The sequence below is a fragment of the Netta rufina genome (assembly GCF_964035555.1).
Source record: "Netta rufina genome assembly, chromosome: 11".
In the NCBI taxonomy this organism is placed as follows: domain Eukaryota; kingdom Metazoa; phylum Chordata; class Aves; order Anseriformes; family Anatidae; genus Netta; species Netta rufina.
Genome location: NC_140134.1, coordinates 19,622,528 through 19,635,206, shown reverse-complemented (window position 1 = coordinate 19,635,206; position 12,679 = coordinate 19,622,528). Strand labels below are relative to the sequence as shown.

General features: G+C 51.6%; 1 protein-coding gene across 1 annotated transcript in view; it reads left to right on the top strand.

Annotated features, from left to right (window-relative positions):
* The first annotated feature begins 8,192 nt into the window (after nucleotides 1-8,192).
* CHSY1 (chondroitin sulfate synthase 1) overlaps nucleotides 8,193-12,679 on the top strand; it is a 57,875-nt gene continuing 53,388 nt past the window's right edge. The window contains exon 1 of the mRNA XM_084293127.1: nucleotides 8,193-8,608. Coding sequence (XP_084149253.1) covers nucleotides 8,310-8,608 — 299 coding nt within the window. The 5' untranslated portion in view covers nucleotides 8,193-8,309. The remainder of the gene's footprint in view (nucleotides 8,609-12,679) is intronic.

The following is a 12,679-nucleotide window of genomic DNA, read 5'->3' as shown; positions in this document are numbered from 1 at the left end:
TGTCGTTTTAAGCGGTTCCTTTGTTTTTAATCTATTTATTTATTTTTTTTGTGTGTGTGTGTGCTCTTCCAAATCATGATTCCTAGAAGAATCCTCTTCAGGTTAAGACCAAATCAAACTTTCCTCAAGTTTAAAAAATGAGACTCCCCATTCCCCACCCCTAGTAAGTGACTGTGAGGCGGGGTAGGTTGGATGAGTAGTTGTTAAATTCTCCAGCTATAGCTGAATCTAAATCAAGGAAATATGTATAACAAAGTCTTTTGCTCTTGGCACAGCAGAGGGTTTCTTTTCAAGTTGCTGCTGACAAATAGTGTTTGTGGAGGAGTGTTTACATGGGCGTGTTCAGCTTGAACTGCAAGATGTTCAAAAGGAAAAGAGAAGCCACGAGCTGTGCTGAGACCTGTGCGGTGCCTTGTTTCTGGGCAGCAGGACTGCCTGTAGCTTTAGCCATGCAGCATCAGGGTTACACCTCAGGATCACTGAGAACTTACCGCATTTCACTTGCTGTTCTAAAGGCATCTCAGGGTGTGAAATGAGAGCCTGGCTGCGTTGCGTGGCTGTCCCGCTGCCCTCAGTAGCCTGGCAAGATGCTGGGGTGTGTTCTTACCTTGCTGTCAGCTCATGCAGCACAAAAGGGTACAGCTTTTTTTTTTCTCTCTTTTTTTTGGGGGGTGGGCTGCAGGGAGGCTGAAAAGAGCCTATGACTAGCAAATGCATAACATTTTCTTGTCTCCGCTTGTGTTTGAATTATTTCTGTCCATTTGTACGTGTGACTGCCAGCTCCAAATGCACTGCTCATACAGCGACTGCTCCTTCCAGGTGTCACCTGATCCTCGCTGATTTCCTATGACTGTAAATGTAGCAGGGGCACGTTACTTGGGAGTTTTAAAGTAGCCAAGTAATGAAATGGAAAAGTGGATTACCTTTTCCTTCAGACCTATGAAGTGTGTGCTAAACTGCATGTGGAAGATGAAGTGAGAAGGCCATTAAGGTTCCTATGGAAACTAGTTTTCATTTCCTGACTTCTGTGCATTTTGATACATAACCTTCAATTTCCATTGTTGTAACACAGAGTGCAGAATGTCACGTCAGGTTTTCTTCTTTAATAAGGCAGAAAAAAACAGAGGCGGGGGAATATTTTTCAAGATCTTCATCCGGAGGAGGGCTAAGTTATCTTGCTTGTGCCTGTGAGAAACGTTTTCCCCTTCTGTTTGGGGAAATAGGCAAGTCTGAGGTGGTGTCTTCAGAAAAAAAGCCGTGGGAGATTGTTGTCTTAAAGGTACAGAATTCCTTGTCTTGATGACAAGGAATTGGTGAAGATGGGTTGATTTAGCTCAGTAAAAGCATTTAAAGGAATAAATAAGCAGGTCTGAGCTGAGTATATGCTAATCTTTTTCTGTGTCCCAAAACTTGCTTCTGGCCGGGGCTGGGATATGGATTTTTGCCCAACTCTTAAGATGTTGAGACATATCCAGGGAGAACAAAGTGATTTACATATTTCTTGCAACTTCAACTTTCTCTCTCCCTTAATTTTTTTTTTCCCAACCCTAAAGTCCTTAAATCTTTCTTGATCATACGCTTCTAAGCTATTGAACAGAGTGGGAGCAAGAACCTCAGTTTGTAAAACTTTTCCTTTTGGCTCACAAACTACGCAAACAGATGGAAGGGTTTTTCCTCTGACTTCAAATAGAAAGTTCTCCCTTGACCACAAACAAGTATGGAAACGTGGCTGCTTGTTGCTTTACAGCTGAAGAGTGAAGCATGCAGAAGGCATTAGGTGAAAGTGAACCCTCTAATAAATCCATTGTTCCTGTTTTGGTATGAATTCCCAAGAACTTTAGATTATGAAAGAGCATATTAAAAAGCCTTCAGGAGATAATTTTTTTTTTCCATTTACAGCAGTTATGCAAGAACTCTCTTACTCTACTGATGCAGATGTTCTGGAAATCTCTTTATCTGGAAGAAACAAGATAAACTTAGAGCTGATAAAATGGTGTTAATGTGCTACACGTAATAGTACTCAGCTGCTGAACAGTAAATCTGTCTTGGGAATCGAAAAATCCCGAGTCAACCAATGTACAGAGGTACAAAAGCATTCTGTAAATGTCAGTTGATTGAGAAACATAGGTAAGTATTTCTCATTGCCTTTCAGATGAGTTATATGGTGGAGAAACAAAGGGTTATGTTTTCTTTAAATTGCTGACGAGGTTTGGTCTATGCATCATTCTGATAAATCTTCACCAAGAAGTACTGAGCACTGGAATTAGAACTGAGCAAAAGCCACGTCACTCAAAATTTATTTGGCTTTACTTGGGCCTTTCAAACACACTGTAAAATGAAGAAAAGCTTCTAAGAGCGATAATGCATCACATACGTAGATGTTAACAAACAGAAATGTTTCTTACACTGGAAATATTTAATAATGAACAGCAGAAGATGGACTTGTTGGAGTGAGGGCAAACAGGAAAGCTGTTGGCAGAGCTGTTCCCCTGCGTCCCAGAATTACCTGTGTGTTCAAGATCATGTGAATGAAAACGATCACCCATTTCTGCAAGGAACTGCTCTCCTGGCAGGGACTTTGTAGGTGTGTAAGGACAGAGCTAACAGCTGTCTGTCACTGTGGTTTATGCAGCCTTGTGTTTTGATTCTGAACTCAAGGACTTGGGCTGCTCAGCTGTGGCTCTGTACGCAGTCAGGCTTCATCCTTGGACTGGGCAGATACTCAGTACAGGTGTTTGGATTGGATTGGTTTTGTGTGTGTGTGTAATTTCCCCCTCCCTAGGAAGATGGCTAAAGGAAGGGAGTGTTTGTGTTCAGAGAGCTCTCTGAACGAGAGGACATGCAGCGTGGCAAACTCTGGGCTGTTTTGCCAGCAGTGCTATGGTTAACGACTGCGTCTGAACCATCCTCACACTAATTCATGCCTCCTGCACTCAGCGAGGCTGTTCCCAGTTCTGGCAGCAGCGTTTTCTCAAGCCTGGCTGCACATCAGCTCACATCTCCACAGCAGATCAGATCCACGCTTTGGAATATCTCTGAGCGTGTCCAGGCCATGAGGTGACACCTTTTCGGTGGCCAGGTTAGCCAGGAGCGTGCCACAGCGCGTTGCTGTCCGTGCTGTCACTGAACACTGAAACTATATAATTTCCAGCTGTAGAAAAAAAAAAAAAAGCTGGGCTAGGCTTGGATAGGCTGAAGATGTGGCTTTCTTTTTTTCCTCCCCTTTTTGGAATGAAAGCTTAGCTTTTGGAACAGCTCTGCAACCACAAAGGAAAAGCATACGGCTGCTGGCTGGGTGGTGTCCTGGCCCGGTTGTGCTGCTGTAGCTGGATGGCTGTGAGCTTCCAGCCCAGCTGTTCCAACCCTGACACACACCCTGCCTATATTCCCAGCTCCGGAGCCAGCATCTTCAAAAACTTCCATGAGTTTTTATGAAGCTGCAATGGAATAGCTCTCTTCAGCTCGGTTTTGGTGGTGAGCTGTGTGTGTGCTCATTTTATTGCAGATTTCTCTTGTGGCAGGCACGCAGCCTCTGCTCTGATTCCTCTTTCTTCTGTGATTGCTTTTGTTTTGAAGTGCACACCTGTTAAAAGGCAGTTTGAGCACAGAGCAAGATCTCCAGTGAGAAATTAATAATTTAATTCCTTCCTCTGTGTCTGCCACAGTTTGCAAATCAAGATTCTTTTGTGCTGCTTGACGAGCTCAGCTTCGGTGCTGGTACCGTGGGTAACACCGAGGTAGGGAGGGCAAGGAAAAGAACTTAAAAAAACTCTATTTAAAGAGAACAGAAGGAAAAATGGATATCCTGAACTCGGGGATTGGAAGGGGCCTTGAAAGAGCACCTAGGGAGCTGCGGTGCTGCACTGCGGTGCTGAGCCGTGGGATGGCAATGTCGGCCTGGCTTTCACGCAAGGAGCAGCTGGTGGCGTTTGCGTGGCCCTGGAGCTGCTGTCTTCCGAGTGATTCAGCCGAAGAGGAGAAGTTGGGATTGGTCCTGGTCGGGACCAGATGAGGATGGGGATGAAAAAAAGTGGGTGCTGGAACCGGGGCAGGAGTTTCTGCATCACTCAGGAAAATGCAAGGGAGCTGGAAATACCGTGACAAAGACGAATGCTGCCGGTTGCCCAGCGAGATTTTTTCCACCATGAGTCTGTTACCTTGAATGTACGAAGTATGCTCATTTTCCAGCGTCTGGGTAGTTTTTAAAGTATCGGTTGAAGTACTGGAACATTAATAATTAACGTTTCTGGGTCACTGGCAAACTAGTTCACTTCTTTAGCTCGTGTTTTAAAATATGGTGAGGGTGGTAATAGGGTAGAAGGCACATCCTGTGAGTGGGGTCGTTATTGTGGATATACCAGAGATCAAAACTGATGGGAAAAAGTGGTTGCAATGCAAAATAATCTCATTCCTACGTAGGGTAGTGTCCCCTCTTCTGTTACCCTGCTGCTTTGGTCCATAAGGATGGCAGCCATTCTGCGGGCGTACCAAGCAGTTCTCTGCTTCAAGTGCGTGGCTTTTTCTTCATGTAAAAAAGAGAATTGCTATTTTGTTGGTCTGAATGTGTATCTAACCTGCTGGGGTCTGACAAGGGTGCTTTCCCTGGCCTGTCCATATGCTAATCTCGAGTGGGACACACACAGCGAGCATCCTCAGGCTTCAGAGAGTCCTCGAGAAATGTCCTCAAGCAGTCCCACAAACTGCATGCAGAATACAAAACGCTGCATAAAAGCATGCCTGCTGATGCTCATACAGTTATATGAGAAAAATACCTTGTCTTTTCATTTATAGCAGCAAGAATATACATAGCATCAAGTAATCATTGAAAATAAATGCTGTATTAATAGAGGAAGGCACTTAAATATGATTGAAGTACGACCTTTCTGGGCCAAACAGATTTAAAGCTTACTCTAGGCCACCAAGGGTCAGGGCAGGGTTTTACTCGTGTTGGAGGAACTAACCTGTGTTCAAGTTTTCCCTGAATTTGCCTTTTTTTCTTTTTTTTAACCCTATAATGGAAACAGCAGCTGCCCTGTGCAAGGACAGGGGAGGGGGGCAGGAGCAGTGAAAGGGGCATTCGCACCTCTGCCGCTTTTGAACTTGAGTTCGGCATAAAAATCATTTTAAAAACGATGAGATCAGGTGAGGCACCGTAGCTGTGCCTGGGGAGTCCTGTGTGGCTGGGCACTGCCTGGAAGGACATTGCTGGGCATCTCAGCCCTTTGGCTGGCAGCGGGACACGCGAGCTTGCTCCCCTCTGCAAGCTGCGGGGCTGGGAGGTGGGAAAACACCGAAACAAACCCCAGGACAGCAGAGAACTGAAGCCCTGCAAGGCTGTGCAAGCCAGGCTTGGTGTCAGGCCGCTGCAGGAGGTGCAGCAGTGTCCTGGAGGTGGAGAACAGCGAGGACAAAGCCGGGTCCCCAACGCTGCCCTGCCTGCTCCCAATGCCGTGTGGCCCCTGGGTTCTGCGAGCTCCTGCGCCTCATCGTTTCCATGTGTGCTGAAGTCGCCCGGAGCTTTCAGTTCTGATGACTAACTTCTTTTTCTTCATGGGAAGGAGCCAGCTGACAGCTCCTCAGCCCCAACCCTTCTTTTTTTTTTTTTTTTTATGGCCTTTTAACCACACCAGCTCTGCCTTTTCCTGTAATCCGCAGGCCACAGTGTCTTTCCCTTGAATCAGGAGATTTTTCCTGCTGATTTGGAGCACGTTGAGAGTGAGCCTGTTCCTGCTCACGGACTTGCCACATCTTCTTTTGGAAAGGAGGAAAGGCCTCCTTAGTTTAGTTTCAACATCTGTCGGCTTGCTGAGTTTTAGGACCCGATATTCGGGCTTATTTGGGGAGAGGGGAGGAGCAGGGTTTGAGGAGGCCCCTCACCAAAAAAAGCTTTTGAAAGTAAAGGAGCCAGAGTGGCACAGGCTGAGGGTAACCCTGGTGGAAAGGGATCAGGGAAACAGCAGAAATAACAATAATCCTGAGAGGCAGATGGGGATTGCAGTAGTGGGGACAGGGTGGGGATTTCCCCCTGTGGAAGGGAAGCACTGCCCAGCACAAAGGGGTTTGGTGGTATAACTCATTTGGGATCATTTTAACAGAAATGGACTGAGGTGGATGCTGGGTCCCACTCCCTGATCCCAAAACGAAGTTTCCAGGTGAACAACTCCGTGCTGGCTCTGTCAGAGCAAAAGCAAAGCTCCCGGCAAGCCCCAGCCCGCGGGGCTCTGCCTGCTCTGCTCTGTGCCGGTGGCAGTGGTGGCAGCGCAGCCCTGCTCCGAGCGGCACGAGGATGCTTGGCGAGCCTTTGGGGAGCCCTTCTGGGGGATCTTCACCACTCTTATCTGCCTGGCAGCAACACAGAACTGGTGGGAAACTGCAAAGGTTTGCTGCACCCAAGCTACTGCTGCATTTTTAACCCTTTCCCCACGTTCTGCGGCTCTGGAAGGCAAACCGTGTCAGCCTCGGAAACCCCTCCTGCCTTCGGGCTGGTGTTCGCCAGGCAGTGCTTCTCCTCCTCTCCTTCCCCTGGTTTTTCTCTGCCTCCCGTCTCTTCCTGTCTGGCCTTTTTTCACTTTCCCTGCCTTCTGCCTTTTTAGTTCTCGTCTGTTTCTTCCTCTTCCTATAAACGTACATCTCACGCGATCCTGCTGCGTTCTGCCTGTTGGCAAGCGAAAGGAGACCTCCTGCTCCTTTCTGTTTGCTTGCTTGCATTTCTTCTCCGCTTCTATTTCTGTTTTATTTTTGTTTAACGCCATCAATTGTCATGGCACTCGGGTAATTCATTGCTCCTGACATCGCCAGAGTTCATCGGTGCTGACCTCAGTATCAGCCTTGCGACGTCAGAGCGCCAATAAAACCATGCAGAAACGTTTATTTTCAAGACACACCGGCATTTATTAAACCATCGGATTGCAATTTTACCTGATGCTTCCCAGAAATGTGACACGCTATAGGAAGATTGTAAAAATCCACCGAATATGCCCAGCTTGGTGTCACTTTAGGTTGGCACAGTGGTCTCTTTCACAACGGCCCTTGCTCAATAACAGACTTTCTGAGCTTGCCGTGGATGAGACCACAACATAAAGAAATGGTAAAAGATGCAAAGGGAAAGGCTGGCAACGGGAGATGCAGAACTGCAGGGGAAGTGGAAGGAACCACGCCGATAAGTGGATGGTCAGTGGGCTGGGCCAGCTGCGTTTGTTCTGCGAAGACTGCAGGCTTTTTTTGCTTGAAAATGTCAAGGGTTTGGGGCTGTTTGAAGCCGAAGCACTCTGCAGATGAAACGCACGTGGGGAGTTAGTGCAGCCAGATTAAAGAGAAGCACTTCACCCTGCCTTCCTTCTGCCGAGCAGTCCTTACGGCCTTAGGATGGAAACAGCCTGACCTATTTCTGCTAGCTTTAATTAGCAAGGTGGGAAAAGAGAACTGCCCTGGCCTTCTCTTCCCAGGCAGATGAACAACATGGCACAGGGTGAAGCTGGGGCTGGGGCCCCACACACGGCCAGGAGACGACACCAAGGGCCTGGCTGTGGGATGGGGCCGTGTGGCTGTGTTCCAGGGGTGTTTTGTGGTGTGGGGATAACTGGAACTACCCGTGCTCAATCCATGAGGGTGCAGAAGGGGCAATGGAGCGTTCCCGTCCCTGGCTGTCCTGCTGAAGTGTCAGCCCCAGCACTGCCTTCCCTGAGCACCCACAGTGCCACCTCAGCCGCAGCACTCCCTGGGGCCCCATTCTTCTCTTTTACGTCACAGCTCCCACCCCACACCCAAAGAAACCCCAAATCCCCACAACCCATCCCCTGCAGCCCCCACAGCTCCTCACCCCCGGGTTCTCCACACCCCCCGGCTTCCCATCCCTGTCTTTTACCTCCCAGCTCCCACCCCACACCCCAAAACCCCCCAAATCCCCCCAGCCCACCCCGGGGCTCTCCGCTCCCCCTTTCCCTCCCCCATCCCCTCAGCAGGGGGCTGGCTGCGGGCGTCCCCCTCCACCCCGGGCGGAGCCAGCGGCCGCGGGCCCGCACACGGCGCCTGTGCCGAGGGGCAGGACCGGGGCCGGGAGGGGAGGGGATGATGGAGGGGAGGCGGCCGCCCCCTTCCCTCCGCTTCCCGTCCCTTCCCCTTCCCCCCATGGCGGCGCTGGGCGACTCGGCGCGGCTGGCGGCGGCGGCGGTGGCCGAGGAGGAGGAGGAGGAGGAGGCGGTGGAGGCTGTGGTGGCGGAGGGGCTGTGAGGAGAGCCGCCCCCCCCCACCACCACCACCACCACCGCCACGCTCGGCTCCGGGGGCGCTTGGAGCCGGGCTGCGGGGGCATGGCGGGCCGCGGCCGCCGCGCCTGGCTCAGCGTCCTCTTGGGGCTGGTGCTGGGCTTCGTGCTCGCCTCTCGGCTCGTCCTGCCCCGAGCCTCCGAGCTGGCTGCGGCGGCTCGGCCCCGCCGTGCCCGCCCGCTGGGCTGCCGCCCGCCGCCCCCTCCCCTCGCCGCTGCCGCCGCCGCCGCCGTCGCTGCCGCCTCCCAGCCTCGCCGCCCCGGCCCGCAGGCTCGGAGCTTTCTCTTCGTGGGGGTGATGACGGCGCAGAAGTACCTGAGGAGCCGCGCCGTGGCTGCCCACCGGTGAGAAGAGGGGACGAAGCGGGGGAGGTTTTGGGGGGAAAAGGGGGTGCCCCCCCCCCCCCCTCCCCAGCATCACCTTGGGATGGGGTGCCCTGAGGATGGATGGACGGACAGGCGTGTTGTTGAGGGGTGGCTCCGGGCTTGGTCTCGGGGGACCGTGGTGGTGGTCGCTGAGGGGTTTGGGGATGGTCAAACGCTCGTCTCGGTGTGCCCGGCACGGGCAAAGCGCTGCCGCCCTTCCCTTCCCAAATGGGGAGCTGTGGAAGCGTGCACAAGGCCGGCCGCCCTTCCCAAAAAGCCCTATTGCTCCTTCCCTCCCAAAGGCAGCAACCTCCTGTTCCGAAACCAGCCATAATAATATATAAAAGGCTCAAAAATAAAAGTTCAGGGGCTGCCGGATAGGGAGCTGGATAAAAAATCCCCCCTCCCAACCCCGCGCCCGGGCGAGGAGATGGAGCCCCAGCAAACGCGCCTGGGAACAAAGGGGGAAGCCGCTCGCTGCCTCCGCTCGCGGCTGTGCCAGGTGGAGCCGGCTCAGGAACCCTCTCCTGGTGGCCGTGCTGGGGTTAGGGAATGATTTGTGCCCTGTACGGTGTGCCTCAGACCCCGGTGATGGAGGTGGTGGTGTACGGACGGGGCTTCAGCCCTTGCGTGCCGGAGACGTGGCCCTGCCGAAATAACGCCCCTCGCTCCGGGAGGCCGGAGGAGTTGGGAGCTGAAAATGTCAGCCCGGCTCCGAGCAGGCCACAGGGGCTGCGGGGCGGGTCTTGGCCTCCTAAAACATCCCCTCGGTGCCTGTGCTGGAGGAAAGGTTTCTCCATCGCCTCCCTGCCCCGCTGGGCAACGCGTGGCCCCGTTGGCCGGGCAGGGCGCGATGGACGGGGGCCGTCTCCTCCTGGGAAGGGGCAGCTCTTGGTATCAGCACCAAAACTCCGCCAAATTGCTTAATTTGGTCAATCCGCAGCGTATTGTGCACCAAAGAGGGCCGTAATGGAGACTTAATGCCTTCTTTCGGCAGCAGACCTGTAATTAAGTTACAGAGGGCGTGTGACGGATCCTTTGAAACGGGTGAAGGAATGCGTTTCTTCAGGGTTCTGTCTTTTTCTTCCCCGTGTGGGATGGAGCGCTTTGGATTGCAAATCCCACGAGGAGCCCTGCGATGCCCATTTACATAGGGGAAGGCTGGAGTCACGCTGGGACATCCCCTACCAGGTCCTGTGGCACAGCCAGCGGTCTAGCAGCCACCCAATTTTGGGGCAGGAATCCCCAAAAGGACGGTGATCGCGGCGTTGTCCGGAGACGGGTGTTAGTCCTGGATGTTTTCCCGTGCTGGTGCGGGAAGGGCTCTCCCACCTGGATTTGTCTGTGCTTGCAGGAGAGCTCAGAGCCAGATCTGCAGCGTCTGTGCACGAATAAAACAGTTAAAGATGCAGCTTGGCGGGTCGGGCTCCTTCAGCCCCGGGAAGGAGGGCTGAGCATCACTTTTTATTGTGCTTCTCTTTTTGGTTTAACCTCCAGAGGGGCTGTCAGCTCTGGGAAGGGCCGAATGGGGAGAGCTGGGAGCGTTGCGGTAGGGCTGAGGGCGTTTTTCTCCCCGCTGCTGGCAAAAGAAACGAGCTCATGTCCTGGTGACAGGAAGGCATCTTCGGGGGAAGGTGGGGAGGGGGAAGAGGAAGACGAACCTGAAATCCTAAATGGCTTTTGATTGCCATGAAGCGCTGGGGCAGACAATCGCTGGGATTACCACACTGACAAAGCATCCTGGGGAGCTGAATCGCTGGCACAGCGAGCCAAACGGGAAGCTGCTCGCAAGGCTTTCCCGGGGTGGCAGCGTGTGCAGGGCCTTGATACGGCTGAAAGGAATTAGGGATTCAGGGGCTGAATGCCTCCGCGCTGCCGCGGCTCAAAGGCCATTGACGGGCAGAGCTAAAAGGGGCCGGAGCGGAAAGCATTCGCTGCTCCTCGCTGCTGTGAATCCCGATAGGGTCTAACAAGAGGGGAAGCAATCCACTTCCTGAACATCAATCACGAGCCAAATGACCACTGCAAGGCAAAGCGGGCCCGCTGGATTTCCAGGAGCCGCCGGCCCTTTGAAACAGTCGGGCTTTTGTGCTCCGCGAGGCAGAGAAATAAGCTTCAGATCTCCAGGTTTTGGTGTGTTTTTTTTTTTTTTTCTTTTTGCAGGGCGGATTCGTAGCTTCGGTGATTGCATCTGACAGCCAGGTTAGAGGAGCTTCCCTTGAGCAGGCCGGCAAAATGCGGCCGCAGAAACAGCAGTGTCACATCAAAGGGCGTGAAATAGCCAGAAAAAGAGCAGTGCAGGAAGGAGTTAAAGGACGGCCGGGGTTCAGGGAAAGTGCAGCACTGCGTGCTAATGGCTTTGCAGTTGAGGGGAGTTGTCCTGAAAGAGCTGCAGGAAGGAGAGGCAGTCAGGACTAAGCACTCTCCCTGCAAGATTTAAGCCTGCTGTCTCAAGAACAGAAATATTGAGCCGTTAACCCTTTTTTCTTTCCCTTTTTTTTAGCGTTTTCCATAGCAACTAGATTTCCAGGGGAACCCGACAGGAGAGCAGTGCGAATGCTGCTGATGGCCGGGTGGCAGAGGTTGGGACACGGCATGAGTGCCCCGTGTCCCTGCAGGAGCAGAGCCGTGGCGTTTCCCAGGTTGGGTATTATCTGGCTAAGCCCACTCCAGCTGCTGCCGGCGCATAATGCAAACCACATTTCCATGCTTTTTTATTTTTTTTTTTTCAATTCAGAGCCCAGAGCTGGCGGCTGTGGGGTTTTCTGGTCACTAGCGAGGTGGGAAGGTGGATTGGGGGGTGTGCGTTCGCATCTCCTGGGAGAATTCACGTGCAGTGGCTTTGAACATCGTGACGGAGCGATGCTCAGCTTGTCAGCAGTGCCACAGGAAAATTCCTGCTCCTGTGTCATCTGGCACAAATATGATGTACCTAGGCTTTCCTAGCAGGAAACAGGATTTTTTCCTAAAATTTCAGAGAATGTTCATGGGACAGAAGGAAACAAATCAAGTAGGATCAACTGGTTCAAGGGGATGTGGAGAAATTAAGTTGCCTGCAGGGGATGGATCCCTTTCTGTCCCTTCCACAAGGAAAATCCGTGCGTACCCAGGGACAGAAACCTGGCATCTCATTAATTCAAAGGACTTTAAGGAGCTGTGGAAGCTGCTTAGGTTCTCTGTTAAATCCCCCTGTAGCAAATCTTGGTGGAAAGGTGGGACCTGGCTTTCTGAAGAACAATTGTGCAAAGTTAGCACTAATTGAACATAAAGTTTGCTGGAAATGTGCGTCCGAGAAGGAAGTCCTGTAGGTCCCTTATCTTGCTGATAACGATTTCCTTCAGGTTAATTACACAACATGACCATTTCTGCAAACTCAAAACGATTTCTCTGGTCTCAGCTAAGGGAGGTTCCCAAACTGCGCGGACAAAAGCAGAACACATTTTTCTGTAATTGTCTCTAATTCGGGGTCTCTACAAAGGGGGCACTGTCTGCAGGAGGTAGCAGGCTGTTTCTGCCAAGTCTGCGGAGCTGAGGATAAAGCAAGGTAACTCAAACAAATAATAAACGCTGCGGAAACTGAAGAGACAACGTTCCAGATCTGTGCTGCTCCAAGCTGTGCTTTTATAGCTTACTTTTAAATGAAGAAATTGCTTGTGACGACTCAGTAACTACAGTAGTGGTCACTTATAATAAATGTTCATGTATTTTTTAGAGCCATCTTTGTGCACACAGTTTTCTGTACCGCACAGATACCTGTAACAGCTCTGTCCAAGTCTTTGCATCCAGTTTGCTGGTGATTTGCTCAGATTAAGGAGCACGTGGGATATCCCAGCTGTTACCCGGCCAGTTGAGGGATGATAAAATTGACTCGTTAGCCAACCACACTGGAGCAGTCCCAACGTCCTCTGCTGAGAGGTTTCTTCTAAGGAAGCGTTGCCTAATTTTTATGTCTACATGCTTGCTTAAATTGCATTTTCATTCCTCTTCTCGTTTGTTGGAGTGCTGTGCCTGGTGTGCTGAGAGAAAGCAGGTCGCACACGTCACGCGTGT